Below are 25,572 nucleotides of genomic sequence, written 5' to 3' on the forward strand. Positions count from 1 at the left end.
TTGTCGCTCTATGGGGCAATCTGCGGCTACGCTGTGATGGCCAACATGGACCCCGAGTAGCCGCAGCAATCCAATGTTGGCCATCACAGCGTGGCCGCAGCAGCTTTTGGGGGCCGCTGCGAGATTCAACCAACGCAAGGCCCACAAGCAGGACCAAATCACAGAGATGATAACCAACACGAGGTTTTCAGATCATCATTGCACCATGAATTGCATCATCTGGCTTAAGAAGCCGGATAGTCTTTCAGCTAATTAATATGAGCCTCCAAGTGGACTTGGGGGCCGGCCCCACAGCAATCGTAGATGTACTCAGGGAGATCATAGTCATGTGGTTGAACGGGGTAATGGAGGTGAATGAATGTGAAAGAAGGGCGCCTGCATCTGTGAGAAACATGATTGGGCACTTTTAGCTTTTGGGGTCGTCGAGGACAAAAGCTCATCCAACCGCCACCTGCCCGGGATAACCAACAGGAGCGGGCTCACCATTTTTAGCCAGTCTTCAGTCACGATCCTAGCAAGATGCGACATCAAGGGGCCCAGAGGTCAACGCCGGCGGTTATTGACATGAGTGCTCACCTGATGGCTGAGAGGCTGGGCTTTGGGGGCAAGGCGCATCATCTACGCGCTCGAAAGGTATTGACGACTACATCTCAAGCCTTATAATGCTGTGGTTTCAGAGTCCTTTAGACTTACTTATTACCAAGAATGGACCCCAAGCCGTGGCAGAATAGGACTCGCTTGAAGGTTGGGGGTTGATGAAAATCTTAGCAATGACGCGACCCACAGCCGGGGAGGAAATAAGTGCCCAGTACATCGTGAATGCTTGCAAAGTTGGGAGTATAAAATACCGCATCTTGCGTCTACGCTGATAGAAGTACAAGCTCCAGAAACACAGTCTAGCAAACCAGACCTACTCCATCATTAGACCGCCCAGTCGCTAATGTCATCTAGCTTGTACACTGCTTTACATCCAGACTCACACGCTTTCTTCAACATGATCTCCCGAGCCTCTCTTCTCTGTATTATGACCATGGCTACCTTTTTGGAGTCAGCCGTTGCGATGCCTACTGCGAACATGACTTTAGATGCAGTGTAAGTAAAAGGCTGTGCATGAGAATGCGCTGATTGATTCAGTCTCCTTATTCTGTCAATTGCCTTAGCCTGTAATTGTCTTGCTGACTCTTTGAAACCGAAAAAGTGAAAAACGAGGCATCCCCGTGCCATACTTCGACAACGATCTGCCTCATGCCGATGAAAGGCACAAGCGATTCCTAACCGCATGGCCACAAGTCATTGTTTTGGCCAAGTTAGTCGAGCAGAAGCCAGACCGCGAGAAATGGAATCGAGTATTCGCAAACTACTTCGACACACAAGACCGTGACTATGTGGAGAGAGTCTTTCGCCTGATTGTTGGAGCTGATGCCCAGGACTTGGGGAACGAAGTGTTTGGGAAGGTGTTCCTTTACAACCAAGATGATATCGAGAATGATGACTGCAAAAGCAACAGAGATGTCACCCTGGCTTGGATTGATTTTGTGAAGGAACGAGGCACTTGGGCAATGAAAATCTGTGACGGAAGCTGGGACTACCCTCTTCTCAATGACATCGATTGCGATGATCTTGGGGACAGAGTGAGCGGCAAAATGGCTTCTCTTCCGGGAATCATCTTGCACGAATTGATGTGAGTGTCTATCCCACAGCTGCGCAACTCCATTGCTATCCAGTACTGATCATCTCTCAAAGGCACATGGATCCGATCGGGAAAGAAGGCACTGGACTTCACGTTCGAGACTATACTAAAAAGCATGACAAATTCAGCGGCTATGGTCCCCTTCAGACAAGGAAGCTGAAGGATAACAAGATGATTGTGACCAGAACAAACGCGGATCAATTCAGGTGGTTTGCGCAAGAATATTACCACAGCGTGGTGTGCAACAAGGACTTCGGCCCTCCCCGCAATAACGACTAGGCTTCATGACTCCGAAATCCAGGGAGAACAAGTTAACGAGATCAGTGGCTTTAGGAATGAAAGGATATTTTGACAATTGTTTCGGTCGTTTTTCTGTATGTTGGCAGAGCAGGGAAAGCATATTGCTGTCAATTGTCATTGCTTAGGCCAAGGGATTTTAGGTGTCACTCATTTAAGGTAACCAACTAATGCCATTCGTTTTTCACAAGACATTTCCTCGCATGAGTGTATCTAAAGGAGAAGAACTCACGATCGTTTTCGAATTTACTAACACCTGGCGCCAATTAACATGACCAGTCAACATTCTTCAGTCAGCTTGGCCACGTAACATCAAATTTGTTTGCCATTCACTTGAGCCATTTCCAACGTCAGTGCTTGAATATTTCCTCAATGTTCCAAATAACTCAATGACCAGCAAATAACACAATGGCCAGTGGAAAGGCAACGAGATAGAGGTAGCGAGCCATGTCACATCGGTCGTCCCACAGCCAAAGCGGAATCACTTAAACATCTTCTACCAGTGTCAATCATCAGGGCTGAAGACATTAATCAGCGAATCTCGTGGCGGACTCAATTGAGCCAACCAAAGTAGCGGTGTTACTACTTTTCGTGGCGGATGAATATGGTCACGGCGTCATTTCGACCGATTGGGAAATTAGATGCCGAGAGAGGAGTCCGGATGAACTCCACTACATCTGGTACAACTCTCTTCGCAATGGTTTCCAGTTGTCAAAACCGGTAGAAAGGTTTAGGCTTTCGGGAGCATTTGTCGCCGATTGTGGTTTTCACGAGGCCCGACCGGACCGCAATCCCCTGGCGCACACCGACCGGTCGTCTCCAATCCTTTAGTATAAAGAAGGAGGAAGGTTTCCAGATGCATAGAGAATTACTCTGTTAATCAAGCAAGCAAATCAAACCAATTACTTACCTCAATCAACACCCAAACTCAACCATGGCAACCTTTATCAAAGCTGTCCCTTCCACGATCCTCATTTTCGGGGCTTCTGGGCACATCGGAGGACCGCTTGCGCAGTTCTTAGCCCGCGAAGCGCCTGCGACTAAACTGCGCCTGGCCACCAGCAATGACTCGAAGAAAGCGCAACTTCAATCTGCCTTCCCAAATGCCGAGGTTGTTGTTGCCAACTACGCCGATGCTGCATCTCTGTCAGCTGCTGTGGCCGGTGCGGAGGGCGTCTTCGTGATAACGCCTCCGGGACTCCACGAGGAAAAGCCCATGGCAGACTTGGTCTCTGCGCTGAAGCAAGCGGGCAGTGCAACTCACATAATCCGCTTCCTGGGCTTGTTCCCGGAATTCCCATCGTCGAAGATCCCCCCTGAGCTTGGCCCTGGCTCCCTACCCGTCGAGCACCGGATAGCGCAGAAGATCTTCGACGACAGCGGGCTTCCTGTTACGTATGTCAACTGCGGAGCCACTTTTATGGATAACCTTGCAATCCAGATGCGAGCCGTCTTAGCGAAGAAGACAGTCATCTGGCCTGAGCATCGTGTGCCGTGGATGGATCCGAGGGACATTGCTGAGGTTATTGGGAGGCTTTTCCTCTCTACGAATGCTAAGCACATTGGCGCCTTTCACACCATGAACAACGGACACGATTTGATGACTTTCAAGGAGCTGTCAGGGATCATGTCGGAAATCTTTGATGAGCCTATTGGATACGACGGAAGCTATGAAGCGTTTGCTGGATTTTACGGCAAAATTATGGGCCCTCAATTGTCGCAAAACCTGTGGAATTTCTTCAAATACGAAGAGGCGCACGAGGAAGTCTGGGCCCTGAACAATTTCGTTGAGAGAACGATTGGAAGGAAGCCTCTGACTGTGAGACAGTGGCTTTTGGAACACAAAGATGGTCTGAAGCGTGGGGAGGGAGATCTCGGATGGGCCGCGCGGGGATGACAACCAAGACCCTCGAAAATCTAGGACGAGGAGGATTACTCTAACATCCCTCACCGTAACATGCAATTCCGAGACTCGATCCTCTTCAAAATCAAATCTGAAAAACTCACAACTTTTGAACATTCCTCGCCGGGCCTGCTTACCCACCGAAAACCAAGGTTCCCCGCGAGCGGGCCCTTCCGAGCCCCGGACCGGCTCCGCCAGCTGCACCGCCCCGCGTTCCGTGCCATGTCTCGGACAGGTGCGGGTCACATCCGGTATGGGAGTGCCACCGGGCCTCCCGCCAGCATCTTCGCCGGTCACCCCGCTGTCTGAGACTGTTCACTGCCTCTCAAGTGAGACACAATGAGGTGTCATGTCTCACTCCTTGTGAACAACTGCGTGCTGTGGTGCCTTTCTTGGCAGGGCAAACCTCTGCAACGGCCAAGACATTCATGTCTTCCACGCGGGGAAAACAAACAGCAACATGTCTGCCATTGTGTTATCCAGGGGCAGAAGAAATTTTCACGGCAAGTGGGAAGGGGAAAAAATCATGGCTCCCGTCTTCTTCTTTCAAGATGTCTTGCCGAAAAGCTGGCCCTGAGCTTTTGGGACTGCTTTCGGCCGCTTGACGAATGCGGCCATGGGCCACAGCTCCCGAATCGGCGAGACGGACAGGACCCCTCTCATCGTCTAAGAGCTAAGAGCCCTCGGTAAAGAGTGACAGCGGAGCTATGGCTTTGGTTCGGTGGCGCTAAGGGTCCGATGGACCCGTTGATGACGTGAGGTTCCCAGGCCGGGGACACGGATTCAAGTGCCGTTGACCGCAAACGTACATGCACACTCAGCCACGTTTTTGGGGCTACGAGTCCAGCCTCACGGCCCTTCAGCAAAGTGATCAAGCTAACGTCCAGGGACAAGCCAGATCCCCTGAAGATCATTGGTGGTCTTACCCCCACAGGCCGTTGACTACAGAACCGAGCTCTTGGGTAAGGCCGCTTTTGGTGTTAGACTGGGCGCTTAGCCCTCCGCCAAAAGCTCGCCTACCATCAATCAGCAATTGCCCATCGAGCGTGTAAGTTCTGCATTCAGATACTCTACCTGTCGTGGTCTCGGCCGAGATTGTGACTTGAGCCTTAGACGATGAAGCCATCCCAATTCAAGACGTGACCCCGAGAATCCGGCATACACTTATTTTATGCTTGGGCTTCGGTTCCATAGCCATGGGCCCAGCCACTAGCCACTGCCGCGTACACATGGTAGATCTGGCCCGCGCGTCTTCACGGAGGCTTCCGCAAGCTCGCTTTCTGAAGATGGGCAATGAGAATGGCAACAACAAGAGTGCGAAATTTGAATCTTATAAGTAACGTCTTCCATTCCTCGGGATAAGACATAACGGCACTCCAAGCAGCAACGATCTTCATCACAGACAACAACTCAAAGATCAGACAACTTCAACCCTAGACACTCAGTCAAGATGCGCTTCTCAGTCTTCACCGTTCTCCTCGCCGGCGCTGCCGTTGCTCAACGCTCTACCAAGCCCACGGCGGCCAATGGAGTCTACACCATTGACGGCGCGACCTACAAGAACAGAGCCTACTTCGACTTCAGTGCTCTGAAGGACAACACCTCAGTTCCCAAGGGTCTCATTGTCAGTGGCTACAAGGTCGCCAACACTCACAAGTACGACGCGACCAACACCTACATCCAGGGTGGCTACCTCAACTTGAGAGTCAACGGCGGCCAGAAGGTGAAGCCCTACAAGTGCGCCGAGGTCGTCACATCGGTCCAGAACATCAAGTACGCTTCTGTCCGAACCGTTGGTGTTCTTGCCGAGGCTCCTGGTGTTTGCAATGGTAAGTCTCTTCAGATTTCTCCACAATATGATTTGGTGCTAACATAATGCGCAGGAATGTTCTTCTACAAGAACGACAACCAGGAGAGTGACATTGAGTGGCTCTCCGACCCCGCTACCCAGAGCAACACCGGCCGCGGCTCTACCCGCAAGATCTGGTTCGCCAACCAGGACAACGATGGCGATGGCCAGAAGACCTGGACCGCAGTCGGAGCCCCTGCCAACCCCACCACCACCGAGCACGAGTACCGCATCGACTGGGTCGCCGCTGCCGGTGGACAGCCTGCCATGGTCAAGTTCTTCATTGACGGTGTCGAGTCCTGGCGCACCAGCAAGGATGTCCCTACCGTTGCCGGACCTTGGGTCTTCAACAACTGGGCCAACGGCGACAAGGGCTGGAGCTGCGGACCCCCTGCCGTCGACGCCATCTTCAAGATCAAGGAGATCGACATCTACTACAACACCGCCTAAGAAGTCTGCGGACGCATCTTCAGACCACGAGTATCGAGAGACTGCAAATATTGGTCACGATTCACGCAACATAATTACCCGCCAAAACATACGATCCACATAATGTCGATAACAAAAACGTAATGACATAATAATGAAGAGAAGGACATAATATGAAAGAAAATAATGGTTGATTGGAGGAAATAATAATTGGAACCAACATAATAATCTTAATGTATCATGATAGGCCTTCGGGCATGGCACATACTTTTGCCACAATCATAATCACGGCCCGGCAACTCTTACCGGTTTTACATATCAATAATTGTCTTTCCATGCCAAACGTGAATGTCATCAATTGTGTAGCCAAACCTCACCAGCTCGAGATTAAATCCCTTGTTTCACCCGTCTTATTTCCCCCAAAAAGAAAAAATTCAAATCTTGTAGCTTGTTCATGAGAAATGTCCAGTCACAAAGCACGCGCGTATGCCACACGACCTTCAACTGACTTTAGCGCAGAGACCAGTGTTTGGATCGGATCTGAAGTGATGAGATTATCAGTATTCACAAATTCATGGCCATTCAAATTCCGCGCATCAGGCAAGGAGTTATGGATACTCACGTAAAGCTCCATTCGTCGGTGACCTTTGAGCCTCCTAAATCGCAGCCAATCTCATCATTGAGTCTCTGGATGCATTGATCCACCTCGAGGACCGATTCATCTTGGCCAAGCCATTGCACTGTGATATCCAGTCTTTTTCTACGCAAGTTAAGCGACCCATTGGAAACAAAATGCAAAAGACTTACCCAATTGTCTGTCCTTTCAGCAAGAGGTTGCTGCATCGGCCCTTGCTATCTCCAGAGTGGCTGTGGCAGAATTAGCGTGCCGATCTGAAGATGAACAAAGGAACACTCCTCTACGTACAACACGCCGGTCAGTCGAGCCGAATCGGAGGCATCACGGCACCAGTATTCAACGGCACCACGAGCGGAGTCCTGGGCGTTGTCCCAATTTATGCCTGACCAGAAGCATGTGGCGTATGCCCCATGCGATAAGGTTGCGAATAGGATGAGACGATTTTGAAGACGCATTGGAAGGCAGAAGCAGCGAGGTTGAGTACAATTAAATTGAGATTGACTGTGTTTGAATTGACAGATATTGAGACGATCAATGCACCTTTTTATACCTGATTCTCAGTTTGCAGTACGCTCCCATTGTTGCCCGAATCGGTCACCGTTTTTGTGTTCGCTCTGTGTTCAACTACGCTGTGTAGCTGTCCATGAGAAATCGAGGACATTCGAATCACAAAAAGGTCTTAGCGAGAAGTGTCATACGGAGCATGCAATGTCTGACTTTATGCGCAACCCATGAGTTCTAGAGCAGCTATCGCTCGTCGACATTGGCGTGCCGTTTCGCGGTCTATGGTGTTCAGGCCTGTTGGAGGCAGCGTAGCAAGCTCACAAATGCATTCGGTGTGGAATACAAGATTGTGTGTTTGAACTGACGCGTAATTGTTAGCTTCCCTGGCCAAGTTTCTCTCCATTTTGTCTTCTGATTCCTTACTTCATAAATCTTGTTTTCCCGCTTCCGACTGACGCACCGGATCGTAATAGTAACCCCAAAAGAATGACCGACCCGAAGTTAAGTCTGCGATTCGAAAAGTCTCATGTGTCCCAAGAGAAGTCGTGCAATACCCCCTCCGGGTTGCTGACATGATGGAAAATTAGGAGGCTTCTGCCTACATGTATTTGTAGATTCGGCGGCCGCCTACGGATGATGATCCATCGCCGGTAGGCTCACTGTCGCTTTTAATCTTCTCAGCGCCCTGGGAAGACTCTTTTGCGTGGCATGGGCAGTTGATGGAGATTGTGATGGGAAACAAGTCCCTGAATAAAGCGATGGCAGTGTTCGTGATAAGATAGCATACGCCGTATAGTAAAAGAAGAAGAAGAAACAGGAAGAAGAGGAAGCATTCAAAGAAGAATATCCACATGAGGAAGCCTCCAAGTACGGCAGCGTCCTCCTCTATGTCTTTATGCCACTTCCACATAAGCTGTTTAGTTGCGCATGAGAAGAGCATGTCGATTTTGAGAGGAAATTGCCGTTCCCGATAGTTAGTCAAGTCGGAGTTGAAAATGGTTAGAGATGTTGTGTTGGCAAACCTCTGCGATGAGACTTGTATTATGCACGAAGGTGTGTGCCTTTTGCGACGGTGCTATCAAGGAGTCCCCATTTGTTTGGGACTCAGCCCTAACGTGTTGCTGCCTCAGTAAATGATGTTATACTATCAAGGTGTTTTTCTGGATCGCAGGAAACCCGAAAGGTAAGCCCCATTTCCTATGCAGAAAAAGTAGGAAAGTCTCCGATCTAGTGCGAGGTGACAATAGTTCATCGAGGAGTCGATTGTTTACGGTAGAAGAAGGGTCTCTATCGTGACCTTGGCTTTTGGAAGGGAATTAAGGATGTCGACGTTCCTTTACCAGGCTTCTCCGAGTTCTAGATATTTAAATCATTAGAGTTTTAGCCCTTTTCAATTCTTCAGTGGGCTGTGAAGGATCATTGGCACGGTTCATCCAACTGGATGGCCTAATTCAGCAGCCTTCGCAGGATTTCGGCAAGCATACCTACAAACCAACAGGCCTTTGCGTCTACTTAATGGACTTCATCAGATTGTTCATCAATGATCAATATAAGACAGACGGACGGCCGGTGTCCAAGATTTGATGTGCATGCTGCCTGGTAGTGATCAAAACAACAGGCACCCTTAAGGTTTTGCATACGACTTCAACTGTTTATCACTGCACGAAGCCGGCGGTCGTCAGATGTTTTCTGCGCCACTATGCTTTAATTCAGGTTCATATAAATCTCACTTCACGAGTCGGACTACGTGATACCTCAGCATAAATCCTGAAACGCACTTTAAGCATGAAAAATTATCTCTCCAAGGACCACTCTGAGTGTTCAACAATTTCCCGCGGTCTCTTTCTGACGCCGCCGCGTTTCGCTATTTGGTGTCGGAATTTCTTGCTCCATCCCGACCTCCTCTTCTGTATTATCGCCATGTCAAGATGTTTTCTAAAGATTATCATGAATTGATCACCGGTGCACGCACCGAGATGGTTGCCACATCCCACACAGGTTGACCACCATTGGTAGTGACGTCAGGAACAGCCGCGGTTGCCTCCGCGTCCTACGTCTTTGCTTTCCTTTCTTTCACTTCGTTTGAAAGATATCTAAAGCCCTTGATGAGACCAAATGTCCTGTAGAACCCAACGTAAAACAGAGCGCTGAGGGCAAGGATGATGACTAAGATGACAATGAAGGCTAGGGCTGTGCAGAACATGCAGTGCGAGACGATCCCCGGGCTCCTCCATGATGTTCTAGCCGGACTGAGTAATCTTTCCGAGGAATCGGAGCGCTTCTGCTAGTTTGGAAGGAACGGCGGCGTTGGCCGGAGCTTGGTTGCATAGAATGGGTCCTGCAGACGTCGTTTTGGAAACGGTATGTATCTGCCGTATCCGAGAAGCGAAACGCCATGTAAGTGTAAGACGTTAAGAGAGACCCACGGATTCGATCGAATGCGTCCGGGGTAGCAGAGGCAGCTGAAAGTTGGTCGCCGATGTGTTCATCTGCCGTAGCTCACTTCTCGGCACTGGCGCAGTGGGGGGCTAGGTCTCGCCGTCATCCCACCCGTATGGACGCAGAACGGGCCGTAGGAGTCCGCCTAAGAGGCTGAGTCCAGCTAGCCACCGGCAGTTGTAAAGATGTTGGCTAGGCGTTCGAGACGTTCTCTTGCTAGATCGTAGAGGCGTCTGATACGGCATTCAACATTTGCCTGAGTTCGTCATGACATGCGGTCTGGTCGGCAAGTAGGCTGCTTTCGACAGGATCGATGATGGTGGCCACTATCTTTGGTTCTTCCTTTGGTTCTTCTTGGGAAAGCAGCTTGACACTCAGCCACATAAGATCTACAAGTCTACTCATTGACTGAATCTGCATGGATCCAGCGCCCTTTCGATGATCAGCCTCCGGCTGTACTACTATGGGCAGAAATATGACAACCCTCAGAATATTAGCGGCTTCCGGTAAGGTTCACGTCACCCGAGTTGAGAACTTCCGTCAGTTTCGATGATCGCAACCACCAGGCGAAGGATTCTGTTACGGAAATGCGGCAGTCATCATCATGAAATTCATTGACCCAAGCCCACTAAGTCGCAGGGTGGAAATTTTCCTTCCATGAGCGATCTACAAGAACCCGGGAAGGGCGAAATGGCGGGAGCATAGTTCAGCCCCCATGATGACAGTATCCTCATCCACACCTCTGGGCCCGACCGCGACGCAAAGAGGCAGCCCTTCGAGCCCATCTCATGATTTCTGCTTTCGGCGCAATGCTTTCAAGTGTTTTAAACCAAGGCCTTCATCGTTGAGTAAGTTGGTGGTTTGCCGATGACGAAACCAAAGTTTCTGATGGCGAGGCTCTTATCGAAGTTCCAACTTTGTCAATGTTGCTCTTCCGTCCTGTACAGTCCATCTTCAGCTCCGCCTCTTACGCTGTCCAGATATATCCTGCGTTCCCTATCCAATGAGGCCCCATATTCCATTGTATGTGTCTCGCTGGGTCTTGTCTGCGTCGCCTTCTGCTTCTTCTTTTTCTTCTTCGTCTCTTGCTTTTTGGGACCGTCCTTATTTTGAGTGTCGTCTCCCTTCTCCATAATGTCGTCGTCTTTCTTTTGAGCGTCGTCATAGTTCTTTTGAACGCCATCCTGCTCCGTGGCACCTTCCTGCTTTATGGTACCTTTCTGTTTCATCGTTTCTTTTGTCTGTGCCTGACTCTGTTGTCCTGGGGCGACTTTGCTGACCTTCTCGCTCATCATATCCGCCGCGCAAAACAATATGACGCCCGCGACGAGTAGGCCTCCGACGACCAAGCTGAGAGCGATGATGAAAGCGCCCAAGGCGACGAAAGATATGGCGGCAGTCGCGAAGAAGGCTATTTCGAAGCATAGATCTCCTTTCCTGTTAAGCCAGCGGGCGAGTTGCCCGTTGTTGTTTGGTGTTGTGATCGTCATTTAATGGTCTGTGTGTGTTTGACTGCCTTGTCGAGAGGTTCCGAAGGCCTGTATGGCATTGGATGAGAATAGCCTTGACAGAACGAGCCCTCTGGCAGGGTGCTCGCAAAGGTGGGCGATGCTTTGTATAAAGAGGGTCACGTGGCGAAATAAAACTCCAGATTGAGCACACAGAACCCTAATGAACTCCAAGGAAAGACTGATGGTCTGCAAGGTTCGACATGGCTTCGATCGGAGAAAGAGGCGGTCGCCATGTTAAGAGTTATTGGCCTCGTCGAGAAGTGGGCTTGAGCCTCCTCATCATCGATATCATCATTTCCCAACATAGACGCAATCATGGACGTGCTCGCAACCTTGATGCTGCCCCGCCGCGTCACCAACGACACCAACGTCATCAACAGCCTCGTCAGCGAGGCGGCACTCGAATCGGCGCTCCCCTTTGAAGCAGCTCTACGAGAAATCCGATCCAATCCACAGCAGCCTCTCCCCTATCCCTTCGGCTTCTTCATCGTCCACACAGGACTCGACGACAAGGACAAGCCCCTCTGGGACCGCTATGTGAACAACATTAGGGATGGCATGGCCGACACATGGGCGCTCGAGCCAGACGAGAAGACCAAACTGTTACAGCCGTATCTTTACAAAATGAAGTTACCGCCTCAGTATGCGTCGGTTGACAGGATGCGACGTAAGTTTGCACGGGCACAGTTTTTCAACGACGATGGCGAGCGACTTCAGGGACCTCGCGACCCGACGATGCTCAAGTACCTGCTGTACGTCGACGAGGAGTGCCTCGAGTCGTTTCAGAAATACGAGACGGCGATGGCTGCGGAGGGGGAAGGCCAGGTGCCTGTGGCGTTTGTCAAGGCCATTAAGTGTTTCGAAGACGACGACGTCAACGGCGTGGTTATTAACGCCCAGGAGATGGAGGAGGGCGAGATTCGAGAGGACAAGGGGTGGATGCCGGTGGACTGCAAACACGTGCTGATGTTTTGGGATCGTGTGTCCAAAGGTCAGTGGAACAAGGAGTATGCACGCTTTGCGAGACCAAAAAGGTCTCCCTGGTGGGACCGCCCTGCCTGGTTCTATTGATAGGGGATTGGTCATTGTGACAGGACAACTCCGGAAAAGCTGGACACCAGCAGCACATCTTCATAGGCCGTCCTCGACTTGTCGTCATCGATACCTCTGAACTTCAAGGAACGGACTCAATGTTACGGCACAACGAGCTCACTGAATACCTAAATATATATACGGCATTTTGGCAAGGGTCATCTCAGACGGAGAACGCTGAGGATGAAAGTTTCAACATTGAAGCCAGAAGAACTTCATTCTGCTGAGTCTGGCCCGTACAGTATCTCTTCAAACTATTCAATCAATGTGGGCCGCAATGATGCGCGTGGAGACCCAACGAGACGTTTTGATCTGGACCTCAAACGAGGCCGCATGTAGCGATACGTCATGAACATCGTAGCTGAGGCCGGACGGCGGGCAGGTGTAAAGCCCAAGACGTAGATAGAACACGAGTAAACCGTAAATCGTACCTCTACGAAACCTTTCTATTGCATCACAAACTCCAAACCGAGATCCGTATCCCAGAACCTGACTTACCCAAACCTCAACAACCATCATCTACAAGTTCACCCATCAATCCGCATACACCAACCTAACCGGTACACCATCCTTCGGCGCCATCGTAAAATGGATATCCTTCCGCGGCTTGCCCACCGGCCCAACCCACTCCATGGCCTTAAACCTCTGTAACAACCTAACAACCAGGAACCCAGCCTCCGTAAGCGCGAATTGCTCTGTCATCAACACGTTAGCAAACCACACACACACACACCATGAGAACTCGTTCAACTCACGTCCAAGACAAATCCTCGGCCCGCCGCTGAACGGCACATAATTCCAATCCAGCCTCGTCCCCTCCCACCGCTCCGGCCGGAACGCCAACGGCTCCGCCCACACGTCCGCCCGCCGGTGCAGCACATACGGCGAGAAATTCACCGTCTGCCCCTTCCGCACCACCGCCGGCTGGCTCCCATCCGGCCCACCCCCGCGCGGCAGCACCGTGTCCCGCGCCGCGATGCGCAGATTCAGCGGCACCGCATTATACACCCGCAGCGTCTCCCGCAGCACGAACTGCAGATACTGCGCCCCCTTCAACGTCCCAAAGTCGATTCCCTCCGCGTCCTCGCTGTACTCCCCAAACTCCTTCAGCACCTCCCCGCGCAGCTTCTCGAACACGGCCGGGTGCTGCGCCAGCAGTAGCAGCACCCACGACAGCAGCGTCGCCGTCGTATCCCGCCCCGCCAGCAGGATTCCCAGGATCTGGTCCCGCAGCTCGTTCTCATCCCGCGTCGCCTCCGCCAGCGTGTCCAGCAGCGAGTACTTCTCCCGACTCGGCTTCGCCGCGGAAAGCGCGAGCTTGACGTAGTGGTCGACGTACCGCCGCATGTACCCCGCCGCGCGCTTCCCCGTGCCGCTCGGCGCGAGCCAGTACAGGCCCTGCAGCCGCACGCGCATCGTGATCCACATCTGGGCTTCATGGAACGCCTCCGCAAAGCTCATGTCGTCCTTCCCGCCGGTGCGTTGCAGGTCCGCCGCCATCGCCGCCGCGGCGCTCGTGCTCGCTACACGCCCCGTGGCCGCCGCCGTCTGGCTGTCCACGCTCTCGCCGAACAGGAACCCCGTCGCCGTGTCGAGCGTGAAGCGGAATAGCAGCGGCATGATGTCCACCGTCACGCTGCCATCGCCCGGCTTGCCCACCATCGGCAGCGCCGCGAACAGCGCCTTGACCGCGTCCTCCGTCTTGCCTAAATCGTTGATGTTCTCGCGCGAGAACTGCGGCCGGAACAGCGCGCGCGAGTGCTCCCAGAACGGGCCGTCCGCAGTAAAAATGCTGCGCCCCAGCAGCGGGCTGAACTGCGCGATGCGCCGCTCGCCCAGATCGAAATCCTGGAACTTTGTCGCGAGGAGTGCCTGGATGTTGACCGGGTCGACGGTGTACACCTCGCGCGGGCCGAAGAAGCCCGGCTGCGTGAAGGTTGCGCCGTGGGCGGCGTAGGACTTTTCGACGATGTCGTCGAGGATGTCGCCGCCGCGGCGGGCGGTGGTGATGGTGCGCCAGACGTACTGGATGCCGAAGGGGAGGCGGGAGGGGATGTGTTTTGGGAAGGTTGCGTTGTGGGCTTTGGCGAAGCGGAGGAGGCGACGGTGGGCGAGGTAGCGTGCGAGGGCGTAGTAGAGGAGGGTGAAGGGGATGGCGTAGGCCAGGGCTGTGATGGAGAGGAGCGCCATTGTAGGCGGCTGTTGGGTGCTGGTATGTCCTTTGGTACTGGGAATTTCTGAGATATCGAGGTGCGTGGCTTGGGGGTTTTATCCTGCGATGAGGCCTTCACGATGTGGGTAAGTTCGAGGACGATCGTCAAGGGGTTGGCCCCGTCGCCCCGGTTTGATGCGACAGTTACGCGATTTAGGGCCTTTTCAAGTCCATATTCCAGCCATAGGATAGCATGTATTTTGTCAGCAGCGTGATTAGTATACAGATGTGTAGAGAGTTGACCGTCGTCGTCGTCTTTACGTTGCCCTCGCATTCGTTATCGGCATTAGGGCGTCGCACCTAGGGCGGCGCCAAGGACTTTACAAGAAGCAACGCCAGAGCATGATTGCTTAGAGTTGGAATACAACTTTTGACGGGGACCTCCTCCCCCTCTACCGCCCGCCGGTACGAGTTGCTGCCCACGGGAAGGGAGATCATGGTTCGGCCGAGGCAACCTAACAGCGCCGTGGTTTCGGCAGTGCCAGTCAATAGGAAGCAAAGGGAGGGGCACGGACAACGTGGGGGAGGGAGGGTTTACTGCCGTACGTGCAACGGCAGTTGAGTTTGCGAGAACGAGTCGGTGGGCTGGGGGAAAAGTGGTTTCCCCTGACTCGGGGCTTGTGTCCGTCTCAACGACAAGACGGAGAGGACGGACTTGGTTGTCCGGTGATGTGCGTTCAAGACATCGACAATGTTGAAACTCCATCACGACTTGGCGTTCAGGAGATTATCCATTCTCATGGCTCTCTCTACCTGTTGATGCGAATGTCTCTTGTCCCGATGTCCCTCACACTGCTCCGATTTCGAGGAAGAGTCGTTGACAGTTGCAAATGTTACACAGAGCCACAGAAAACCCACAAAATTGGAGCTGGAAGTGGGCATGGGGGTTTCGTCGACGGCGCCGGCGCTGCATGAGCCCGCCCACGTGGAAGTTCTTCAACGTCCGCTGGAAGGGTGGCCGAGTTGGTTATGGCGCCAGGTTAAGGTCAGCTTAACATCTGTTTCCTGGTGGGGCAACCCGCGCGAGTTCGAGTCTCGTCCCTTTCAATGATTTCCTTTTTGCCCCTTCCGATAAATGCGACAAATGTCTTTTTGCGCTCCAATGATGGTGAAAAGTCGATGATGCGAACTGAGAGTGTTTGAACTGCGACCCTTCACTGTAACCAGACCTGATATTTTGCGAAACATGCAGACTTTTCCTCGTGACCGCTTATGCATTCGTAGCATTTCATCATCATAAAGACCCAACTCCAGAGGAGTTTCCCTCACCTCCCAAGGTTGTTCACAACGCTGCCGACCATGACAGCAACCTCTCTCTCCCAATTGCCCTCGCCCCTCCCCTTCCCCTTCAGCGCGCTCGGCATCTCGCAGCCTTTGACAACGCACTCCCTCACAGCCTCCCCGACACTCGCCCGGTTCGTCCTCAGCGTCCGCGCCGACACGCCTCCCCGGTTCACAATCTCCTGTACCCGCGTGCCCAGACTGCCAGCCATCGTCCTCCAAAAGTAGCTCGCCAGGCTGCCCGTCTCGAGGTAGGCCAGCAGCGGCTGCAGCATGTTCGTCTGCTTCTGCGGCGTCGTGACCAGCGGATGCGTCGGCAGCTTCGTCGACTCCAACACGACCTCCAGCGCGACAATGTTCTGGCACCGCGCCGAGATCTCCGCCAGCGTCCGGTCGAGTGATGGCAGCTGGCCCAGCGCCCGCGACAGCGACGCGATGGACGACTGCAGCGCCGAGCGGAAGTACACCTCAAGCGCCTGCAGCAGCAGCGTCGGCGTCCACCGCTCGCCCTTCATCGCGGGCTGCGGCGACAGCAGGAACAGCGTGACCATGGCCGAGACGGTCCGCGCCTTGGTCTCCTCGCCCTGCGCAAAGGTGGCCGAGTTGGGGATCGCAAAGTCGCGGATGATCTTCTCCGCCGTCTCCCTGACGGACCGTTCGATTGGCGCGATCACGCCCTCCCGCAGCGTGCGGATCGCGTCTACCTTGCCCAACCCGTAGCCCTCCTCCCCGGGCGCCGACCGATCCAGCACCTCCCGCAGAGAGAGTAGCGTGTGCGAGCAGCGCACCAGCGCCCTGTGATCCTCCTTCTTCCCGGCAGCAGCGGCCGCGGCGCTCACACTCCCACTCGCAATCTCGGCGTGCTGGACCTCGAGCTGCCTGCCGAGCTGGAGACAGCGTCCGACGGAGCGGCCGAGCTTCAGCGTCTCCCAGAGGCGGGTAGCGACCTGGCGCACCTCCTCGGCCTCGGCGTGCTTGTCGATGACCTCCTTCTCGAGCTGGCGGTAGCTGTCGTTCAGGCTCTTGATCTGGGCGTCGAGCTCGCCGATGATGCGCTTGCTGGCGGCGTTCTGCTCGTCGGTGTACTGCAGCAGCGGGGCGGCGGACTTTGTGGTCAGGACGTCGATGTGGGAGTCAATCTCCTGGGTGTCGAAAAGGACGCGGGAGAGCGGGGTGGAGAGGTCGAGGGGCGCATCGTTGGGGTTGTTGGTCGCGAGGACGAGGGTGTTTGCGAAAGAGGCGGGGTTGAAGTCGGGGGAGAGGAAGGTCTCGTAGTCGATGTAGGAGGGTTCCTGTTCGTCTTGGGTCGTCATGATGGGCGGATTGGGGCCATTGGCTGTGTGGTGTCGGCGCAATGGGTGGTGTCTGTCGAGGGAGGTGGTGGTGTTGCGTGAGTGTGAGCTTGAGCTGGTGGCAGCTCTGGAGGGAAACCAAGCTCCAAGTGTCCTGTCTCTCTCTGCTTGAAGCATTGAGTACGTACCGTCAAGCTCCGCTGACATAAGAGATCGTGGCTGACGAGATGTGGCTAGTGAATTGATCCAATTGTGGCTCGTGTGCCAGCCACCCACCAGCCCAAGCGCACGGTCTCCGCAGCGCCCATGACGCCAAGCGGCACTAAAACCAACAAAAAACAGTCAGCAAATGAGGAATGAGATCAAACTGCGCGATATTCCCGGGGTCCCGTCCCAGCCTGCCAACCCGCTTCATTGTTTGTCACTCTTCTCTCCTCCCCCCCGGTCTTTGTTTCTCTGTGTTTTCCTCCCGGACCTTCGGCATCTCCACAATTCGACGCAAAAGAAAAAAGGCAAGCTGCCCATCCGCCCATTCCGCATGGGGCCGTCACCCGCGTCCACTCCCAACCGACCTTGTTGATCATCAGCGCATTCCCTCCTCCGGACTCGAAAGCTGCGAATGGGATTGGCACCGGCGAATTCTCGCTGACTACGCACTCGCGCGATTAGTCGAGAAAAAAAAACATTGGATACGCCGCTAAAGAGTTGCGCTACTACGCCGTCTTTCCGAAGCTTCCATATACCTTGTCATCCATCCTCTTTAGTACCTAATAATCATAATTCCACCACCACCACCACCACCTCGTCATCCAACATCTCTCAACCTCCAACCTTCTTGCTCTCTCGCCGCCGTCGTCGTCGTCCGCTTCAATCGCTCCAAATCCGCCAGCAATGTCATAATCTCTCAACCAACTCCTCTGCCCCCGACGGCCCTTCAATTCCCCCCTCACGGATCACCATCGCGCACCGCCGCCCGAACGAACGCCTCATCCGAACCCTCCGAAGACCCCGAAACGACGACAACCTCCTCCGAACCGTCCAAAATGCATCTCCTCCACTTCCGCGACCTCCTCCCCCTCCCCGACGGCGCAAACGCCTCCGACACAGTCCTCGGCGGCGTCCACTTCAACCGCACCGTCCTCGACTTCTGGAACTACACCCTCTACTCCAACAACACGCTCTCCAACGGCTCAAACTGCTTCCTCACCCAGCAGCCCTACACCCCCGTCGCCCTCCTCCCCAACGGCTCCTTCGTCAACTCCACATGGTGCTACGACCCCATCCGCTCCATCGGGCCCCGCGCAAAGGCCGGCGTCGCCATCGGCGTCGTCTACGCCGTCGCCCTCATGCTCATCCTCGCCTGCCTCAAGAAGCACGGCCGCCAGTACCTGCCCACGACAAAGCGCTTCTACCCCGTCGGCAAGCGCTGGCAGTGGTACTACGCCATCCTCGTCTGCGTCGCCGCCTTCATCAGCCTGTTCATGACCATCGACGTCGATCGCTTCTGGGTCGTCGGCCTGCCCATCATCATCAACAGCTTCTTCTGGTACCTCCTGCAGCAGTTCACCATGGCGCTCGTATGGGAGGCCGTCCGCCACTGGGGCAGCTGGAGCGAGAGGCAGTACATCGACCCGGACCCGTTCATCCTGCGCGAGGGCGACAAGCGAGACAAGTTTGAGTTTTGGCTGCCGTTGTGGTACTACCTCTGGTTATGGCTGGTAAGTTCCCTCCTCCCCATTCCAAGCTTCTTTAAACTAACAACCCCCAGAACTTCTTCCTCATCATCCCCCGCAACTGGGGCGAAATCGAAAAGCAGCGCTCCCCAGACCAAACCGCCGCCCGCGCCGAGCCAAACGCAACAGACGTCCGCTTCAAAGTCGCAACCTTCTGCCTCGTAATCTGCTGGCTCACCATCGTCGCCTCCCTCCGCCACTCCATCCTGCACTACTACCCCCGCAACCGCGGCGTCCTCAACAAAGCCCGTGGCTTCATCCGCTACACCCCGCTGCGCTTCAAGCTCGTCATCCCCCTCGCCGCCTGCCTCATCGCCTACCAGGGCCTCGTCTCCTTCCGCTGGGACTACTCCGTGCTCAACACCCAGGCGAACCTCGCCGCCGTCTACGCCGGCGGCTACGGCCCCGCCCTGCTCATCCTCTTCATCCAGATCGCCTACGGCTTCATGTCGCCCAACGAGGACAAGGAGCTCATGCGCCAGCGCCGCGTCCGCGAGGCAGAGATCGACCACGACCTCGGTATCGTCGCCAAGCCCGCCTGGTGGAAGCGCGTCACCCGCGACGACCACCTCATCGGCAAGATGTCCATGCGCGACCGCATCGCCCGCAACGTCCGCGAAGTAGGCGGCGTCCGCGCCCCCGCCACCCAGCAGCCGCAGCAAGCTTACAACGATGCGCCGCCAGAGGAGCAGCCGCGCGAGATCGAGATGGGCAACATGGGCGGCAGCAGCTCCAACACCTCCACCCCGGTACGGCCGGGCTTCGACGCCGCAAAGGGCTCCACCTTCTCCTCGTACGCCGGCAAGTCCGACCGGCGCCGGCAGGAGCGGACGATGAACGCGGCCGCGGAGCTGCTCTTCCCCAACTCTGGGGCGGGCCGGCCGGACCGCGCGTCGGAGCTGATGCAAGACGGCCCGCCGCCCTCGTACACCGACGCCCAGACCCGTGGCAGGTCGGACAACGTCTCGCTCAACTCCCTCACCCCCGGGGAGCGGAGTAACAGCACCAGCACAGCCGTCTCTGTCTCGGGGCAGCCGCAGCAGGTGAAGAGTATGCTTGATGTGTAAAAAGTGAAGCGATCAACCCGCCGGATGAGCGGGAGTGTGTAAGAGATGGAAATGGTCCAAACGTTTAAAGCTCATGAGCAATGACGACAGATATAGTGTATGGAACGGCGTTCCGGGCACTGTAGGCCGGACTTTGAATCCGGAGTAGGCAGACTGTATTGTATGCATAATGGTATAATTAAACCTCTATTGCTCACATATCGCCACATGAGACTTCTCGATTGCCCGTAAGCCGTAGAAACAACCCAAGTGTCGTGGGACAAATAGTAAACGCTAATGGCGAATCTCCGTGACGAGCCATCAGCGAGGTTACCACAAGATGCCTAGCCATTGCTGCCGCTGTACACACACGGTCGACTCCATCACCTGTACCATGCAGCTGGAGGAGGACCACGACGGAGGTTCCTCAGCAGCCTCCTGCCGTGCTCCCACTCCGCGGCCCGGCCGTCTGCGTATCAGGACATGGCAGCTCATGTGTCCAGGAAGCTCGTAAGCAACCACGTACTTCCACAAACGAGGGGAAGTGAGTTTTGCTAGCCGGGCAGTTTCAGTTGGCTATCCGTGCAGTGTAGTACTCTTTCCCGCGTATTTGCTTTCGTCGTCGTTTATCGTTATCATTATACTCATCACTACCTCTTTGGTTTTCTCTACTGCTATTGTCCTCATAGAAGCATTAGACATGTTGATTAAAGCTGTAGGAAACGTTGCCCGGCGAGCTAACCGTCGCTCACTGCCTGGCTGGCAAAAAGTCAAAGAAATAGTCTCGACGGAGAGACCACCCGGCGCCAGCAAAACAGATCGCCCGTCGTCTGCGGCCTCTACCGAGTACATGCCGTGGACGCTCGGGGCATCCACCGGTTGCAATAACCGGCCGCCCGACTCAGCATCCCGACTCGGGTTGGATGTCCAATCCGCTCGTCAGCTCCTGAGCCGCAGAATCTGATGCGTCCAGACGAGGCTTATTAGTCACGGCGTCGTATTGTTCCCAACGGGCAAGCCGTCATCTTCCATGGACGATTCCCTTCCGCGCAGGCACCTCACATGGGAAAATGCATCAGCGATATTGCAACGTCGTGGGATCCGTCATCCGCCTGTCGCGGCACTTGACTCTCCCTCTCCCTCTGCCGCACCGTCGCCGCAACAACATGTGAATACCCGCAAGCCCAAGCACCAACACGCAAAGTTGCGAGCCAATGACTCGCCTGCGGCCATCTCATCGCACCCGCAAATGCCACCAGCAGAGTCAAAGCACCGGGACGTGTCGTTCATCCAATGGCAGCGGGCAGATAACCCAGGAACAGATCTGAGTCCATGCGGAGAAAAAGCAACGCTGGCGTGAGACTTGGGCGAGGTACGTCTATGGCGACCGGCAGGGCGGCGGGAGAGGCAGGCCACAGGTGCGGTAAAAAAGCTAGGCACGGCTTTGGACCCGTCCAGGTGACTGAGAGCCTTTGAAATGGCTGACAAAAATGCCCGTCTCTAAAGATGCAGGCCAATGGCTTCGGTCCCGATCTAGACCTCCTCTATTTCGGCCGGCCCATTCAGCCACCGGGGAGGTGTCTTCGCCTGGGTTATCGACAGGTCGGCCATCCGGTGTGTCAGCCCGACAGCTGAGAAAATGCCCGTCTCCCACTGGCAGACGAGTGCCTTGCTGGCATCTGCGTTGGAACGAAACATTGGCGTCGAGCGCAGCCACGGCCGCCTCTATGCGTTGTCTGCATGGCACGACAGGGAGTCGCCCAGGAGAAGAGCCTCTCGCCGAATAAGATGGCCTGATGGGAGACTTGTGCAAACGGCAATCCGACCAACAAGGCCTGTTTGCGTGCGGCTCCCGCTGCAGCGAAGAGCCATGGAGCGATCAGATAGTTCACGTTAGTCCCTCGGATGCGAGCCCACGCACATCTATGCTGTGCGCTGCGACGGAGAAAGCTCGCAGCTACTGCGTGCCATGCATGGCGCTATTCATGCGTCTTGATGCGCTCTTGCTCCCACCTCCCTGTCCCTCCGCCCCGACGAACGATACGGAGAGGATACGGTGCGTAGCGCAGACTGTTCGGCCGTAGGTGGCTCGAAAAATGTTGCGATTCAGGTCCCAGGGGATCCGTGTTGCGAGCGGGAATCATAGTTCGCTGGAAGGCTGCGCGGGTGAGGTTGGATGACACCGAGGTAAAGCCCGTCGAAAGAGCGGTGAAGAACGCCGATGACAGAGACAGGTGTTTAGGACGGGGCGTAGGGCGAGGCCCGCCGGCTTGGAGAACAAAAGCCTCAGGGATAGGCCTAGCTGAGGACTGGAACCAAGTCAAAGAGCTCAAATCGTAGTTGCTCGCAAGCTGGTCGGATGGCCTTGACGTCTAGGACGTTGGTGACCGCTGTCGTTATCGTTCCCTCGGGTGGCTTGTCACTCTGCCTGCAGATGGCTTCTGATGGTGTGGAAATCTCAACGCTAGCGAACTCGGTGCCTTGACCAAGCGTGAACGGTAAAGATTGATAGCGTTCTGAGAGTAGCTTCGCCCATCGTCAGTTGAGCCATCAATCCGGGCTGTCTGTCTGCTGTCCCAACTGACGCTAAGATTTTGAGGTGTCGTTAAAGCGGCGAGGAATGAGGGGCAAAGATTGGTCAACACCAACAGTTATTCCCTCACCTTGCAGTTGGCACCGCTCAAGTTCGTTGTCTGCTGAGTCGGGAGTAACATTTGACAAAGTTTGTTAGCGATCAAATGAGAGAGAGTACAGACATACGCTCCAACGCCAAGAACAGAGCAGATCTTGGGGTGCCCTCGTTCCATGCGCAATGTGCAACGAAGTGAAGGCGATGGGCACTAGGTATTGCTGGACCATGGGCCCTTGTCCTCAGTTGCAATCATCCAGTCTTGAAGGGTGTGGAGTTGCTGTCTGCACCGTACCTTGCATCGTGCAGCTTCACTTTTGGGAAGCCGCGGAAGATCTGGAGGTTGGCTGCCAGGTACAGAGACGGTGCCGTCACGATGGCCGTTGATGGAGCTTCACACAGCCAGCGGTCAACAGGGACCACCCCAGATAAGATCTAGGGCCAACTTCAAGCTATCGCCCCCGCCATGTAGCATCATCTGGCGCAACACTACCACCAGCAAAGTTGGCAGGTTGCGGATCGTTTCACTTCACTCCATCAATGGTATGAGATCGCCTATTTTTCCCGTGCTAGAGCGACTACTTTTCCTGTGTGCTCTCTATGGTCGTTGCTGTTGTAGTCGCTACTGTTATTGTTACTGTCATCGTCGTCTATCGTCTGCGTTCTTCGTCTTCGTTCCCTATTATCATCGTCTATCGCCGTCGTCCCCCGTCATCGTCCTTATCAAAGTCACCAAGTACACAGGAAAAGTAGTCGCATTATCATAGGAAAAATAGGCGATCTCAATGGTATTAGTGGTTGCTGTATTAGCATCAACTGGTGGAAGCGAATCGAGCGGTGCGGTGCCGAGGCGGATATGTGCCTGCTCATACATATGTTCGAACGGGTCTCGATTTAATCTGTCGTTGGCTCAAGGCCGTGAATTTGTCTCTAAGCTTGACTGGCCAGCCGGCGCTTATGCGATTGGGGATACCCCAGAGGCTGTGTCATTCTCGATCATGTCTCAGTCTTGTAGCGGTGAGATCAGGGCGCCGTCACTTGAACCACTTCAAGTCAGATCTCGGGACCCTCATGAGCAACAAAAACGAGCGTGGCTGGCCGTGTCTCAGGCCCGAGAAAGGTACCCGTGAGCCACGACCTGTCGCGTTCAGAACAGGGCTCAAGAACCCCTCTAAGGGAGCAACATTGAATGACTCAGAAGGTATTCGATCGCATATCAAGCGACATTGTGTGCGTTGATGAATGTATGCCGTTTCGTGGTCGCGTCGGCCTTTTTCAAGGCCGCTGGCGTTCACATCGTCAGTGACTTGGCGGGGAGTCGTGAAATGTCCAATCTGCAGAACGACCGAGTCAAGGTCTACCGCTAACCTTCATCCCGAACTGCATTCACAGGGTCGCAATCAAGACGGATATGCAGATTATCCCAAGAAAATCGACCAGGGCCCATGCAGCTGTATGCGGGTGCCGCCAACCGCGCCGCTTCAGTCCAAGTAACCTGCATATTGCTGCAGCCTCCCACGCGCGTCCCCCAAAAGGGCATCCCGTTTGTTGGCAACAATGGCTTCTTGTGCCCTCGCCTCAATCCCACAGGTGGTTGCACTCAATCTGAAACGGGCCAAGCTGCGCGTCCTGTGGGCAATTCTAGATCAAGCTCCCTGGTCTGCTGTGCATCTTCCGTTCGCAGCATGACAAGACGAGCTCTCCGTGTATGGTTTGGGAAAAGTCTGGCGAAGTGCGGGTATGCGATGAAAAACTCTTTGAATGACGATGGACATCGGAAGACAGTATGAGGACCACGAACGTCCGCTGGGGAAGACCTTGTTTGATGCTGAAGGCCATGAACGTGTCGTTGCGAAGAAGGCACCAAAACGATGTCATTCGTAGTGAGATGGAAGGATCTGGCCCTAGGTCTTGATCAGCGGTCTGATGAGTTTGCGCCCTCTTCTTCTTCGCTGACGGACAGCAGTAGCATGCCGCTAAGCGGTCGAAGTGCCAGCATATTCCCGGCATCTGATGGGACACGCGAAGCCAGGGACGGGGATTCCGATGCATCGTTTCACCCGTGCAGAGTTTAAATTCTCCATTTCCGATGAGCGCAGCAGTCCCTTTTTCGACGGCGTAAGATGCCACGCGTCGATCAATCAGATTTTGTGCTCATGTTGGGCCAGTTCGCCATTATCGCATTGCAGCCTCGGTGCGCCAAGAACATGGTCTTTCGCCCTGCAGCAGGAAACCCATTGTGAATAGACAACGCCGTGTGATATGACAGCTCATGGGAAGTTGAAGAGCGGTTAATGTCGGCGACATGTAGTCCAGCCATCGTGAAGTAGCTCCATCCGCAGCTGAACCGTCTACCTACCATGGTCTTTCGCAACGTCTTCAAAATGCTGTGCGTTGAGCGACGACGGGTAGGCGGTCGACGCATGCACGTCAGTTGCCGCAAGACAACTGAACAGCGTCGGAGTAGTCATGCGTCGGTTGACGCGGTAAGCATCAATCTGCCATTTGATGTTTAACGAGAACCAGGAAGCCTGGCGGTGAGGTTGTTGATGCCCCTGGCCTATGATGACATCTGGTCCTGGTGATCTTCAGCGCAACAGTGGAACTCTGATCTTGGAGGAATTCTGCGATACGGCGCTGCAGATCAGTGGATATCCTAGCCTTTCAGAGGGCGGCAAGCGCCAACAACGGTGTGCAATAGGACTTTGTCATCATGTCCCTGCGACCATCCCCCAGCGCGCGGGCAAGGGTGAAAGTGGCAGACTGCCTGCCAGCCCCCCGCGTTCGGTCAAGGGCGGGGCACCATCGGCAGGTTTTCAACCCGAGTGCCATGTTCGGTAGACAGAGACGTGAGAGCATGCGCGCACGTAGGGTGTTAGGGGACTTTGTTGAGGAACTGTCTGACAGGAGAAGCAGATGTGCGAGTAAATGTGGTGTTGCGACGAACAGGAAGGTTGGAAGATTTGAAGAAGAGTTTTGCTAGCCGGGCAGTGTCCACCAAGGCGGATATTCCGTACGTCGTTTATTA

The 25,572-nt window shown here is 54.5% G+C and overlaps 6 protein-coding genes across 6 annotated transcripts; 3 read left to right on the top strand and 3 right to left on the bottom strand.

Moving 5' to 3' along the window:
- Positions 1-5,340: 5,340 nt before the first annotated feature.
- Positions 5,341-6,189, top strand: CGCS363_v007371 (uncharacterized protein; the record flags this gene model as incomplete). Its single annotated transcript, XM_036639220.1, has 2 exons — positions 5,341-5,719; positions 5,774-6,189. 2 exons carry the CDS (start codon positions 5,341-5,343, stop codon positions 6,187-6,189), a joined length of 795 nt encoding a protein of 264 aa, XP_036495643.1.
- Positions 6,190-10,668: 4,479 nt separating this feature from the next.
- CGCS363_v007372 (uncharacterized protein) lies at positions 10,669-11,238 on the bottom strand (the record flags this gene model as incomplete). Its single annotated transcript, XM_036639221.1, has 1 exon — positions 10,669-11,238. One exon carries the CDS (start codon positions 11,236-11,238, stop codon positions 10,669-10,671), a length of 570 nt encoding a protein of 189 aa, XP_036495646.1.
- A 336-nt stretch (positions 11,239-11,574) lies between these two features.
- CGCS363_v007373 (uncharacterized protein) lies at positions 11,575-12,330 on the top strand (the record flags this gene model as incomplete). The annotated part of the gene is made up of 1 exon (XM_036639222.1): positions 11,575-12,330. The coding sequence occupies one exon, from the start codon at positions 11,575-11,577 to the stop codon at positions 12,328-12,330; it is 756 nt and encodes a 251-aa protein (XP_036495645.1).
- Positions 12,331-12,885: 555 nt separating this feature from the next.
- CYP52A5 (Cytochrome P450 52A5) lies at positions 12,886-14,541 on the bottom strand (the record flags this gene model as incomplete). Its single annotated transcript, XM_036639223.1, has 2 exons — positions 12,886-13,046; positions 13,107-14,541. 2 exons carry the CDS (start codon positions 14,539-14,541, stop codon positions 12,886-12,888), a joined length of 1,596 nt encoding a protein of 531 aa, XP_036495648.1.
- Positions 14,542-15,828: 1,287 nt separating this feature from the next.
- COG5 (Conserved oligomeric Golgi complex subunit 5) lies at positions 15,829-17,157 on the bottom strand (the record flags this gene model as incomplete). The annotated part of the gene is made up of 1 exon (XM_036639224.1): positions 15,829-17,157. One exon carries the CDS (start codon positions 17,155-17,157, stop codon positions 15,829-15,831), a length of 1,329 nt encoding a protein of 442 aa, XP_036495647.1.
- Positions 17,158-18,179: 1,022 nt separating this feature from the next.
- On the top strand, positions 18,180-19,936 carry CGCS363_v007376 (Uncharacterized protein; the record flags this gene model as incomplete). Its single annotated transcript, XM_036639225.1, has 2 exons — positions 18,180-18,854; positions 18,905-19,936. The coding sequence occupies 2 exons, from the start codon at positions 18,180-18,182 to the stop codon at positions 19,934-19,936; spliced, it is 1,707 nt and encodes a 568-aa protein (XP_036495650.1).
- Between the last annotated feature and the right edge of the window lie 5,636 nt (positions 19,937-25,572).

This window comes from Colletotrichum siamense, assembly GCF_013390195.1.
Source record: "Colletotrichum siamense strain Cg363 chromosome Unknown KSG_Cg363_contig04, whole genome shotgun sequence".
Classification (NCBI taxonomy): Eukaryota; Fungi; Ascomycota; class Sordariomycetes; order Glomerellales; family Glomerellaceae; genus Colletotrichum; species Colletotrichum siamense.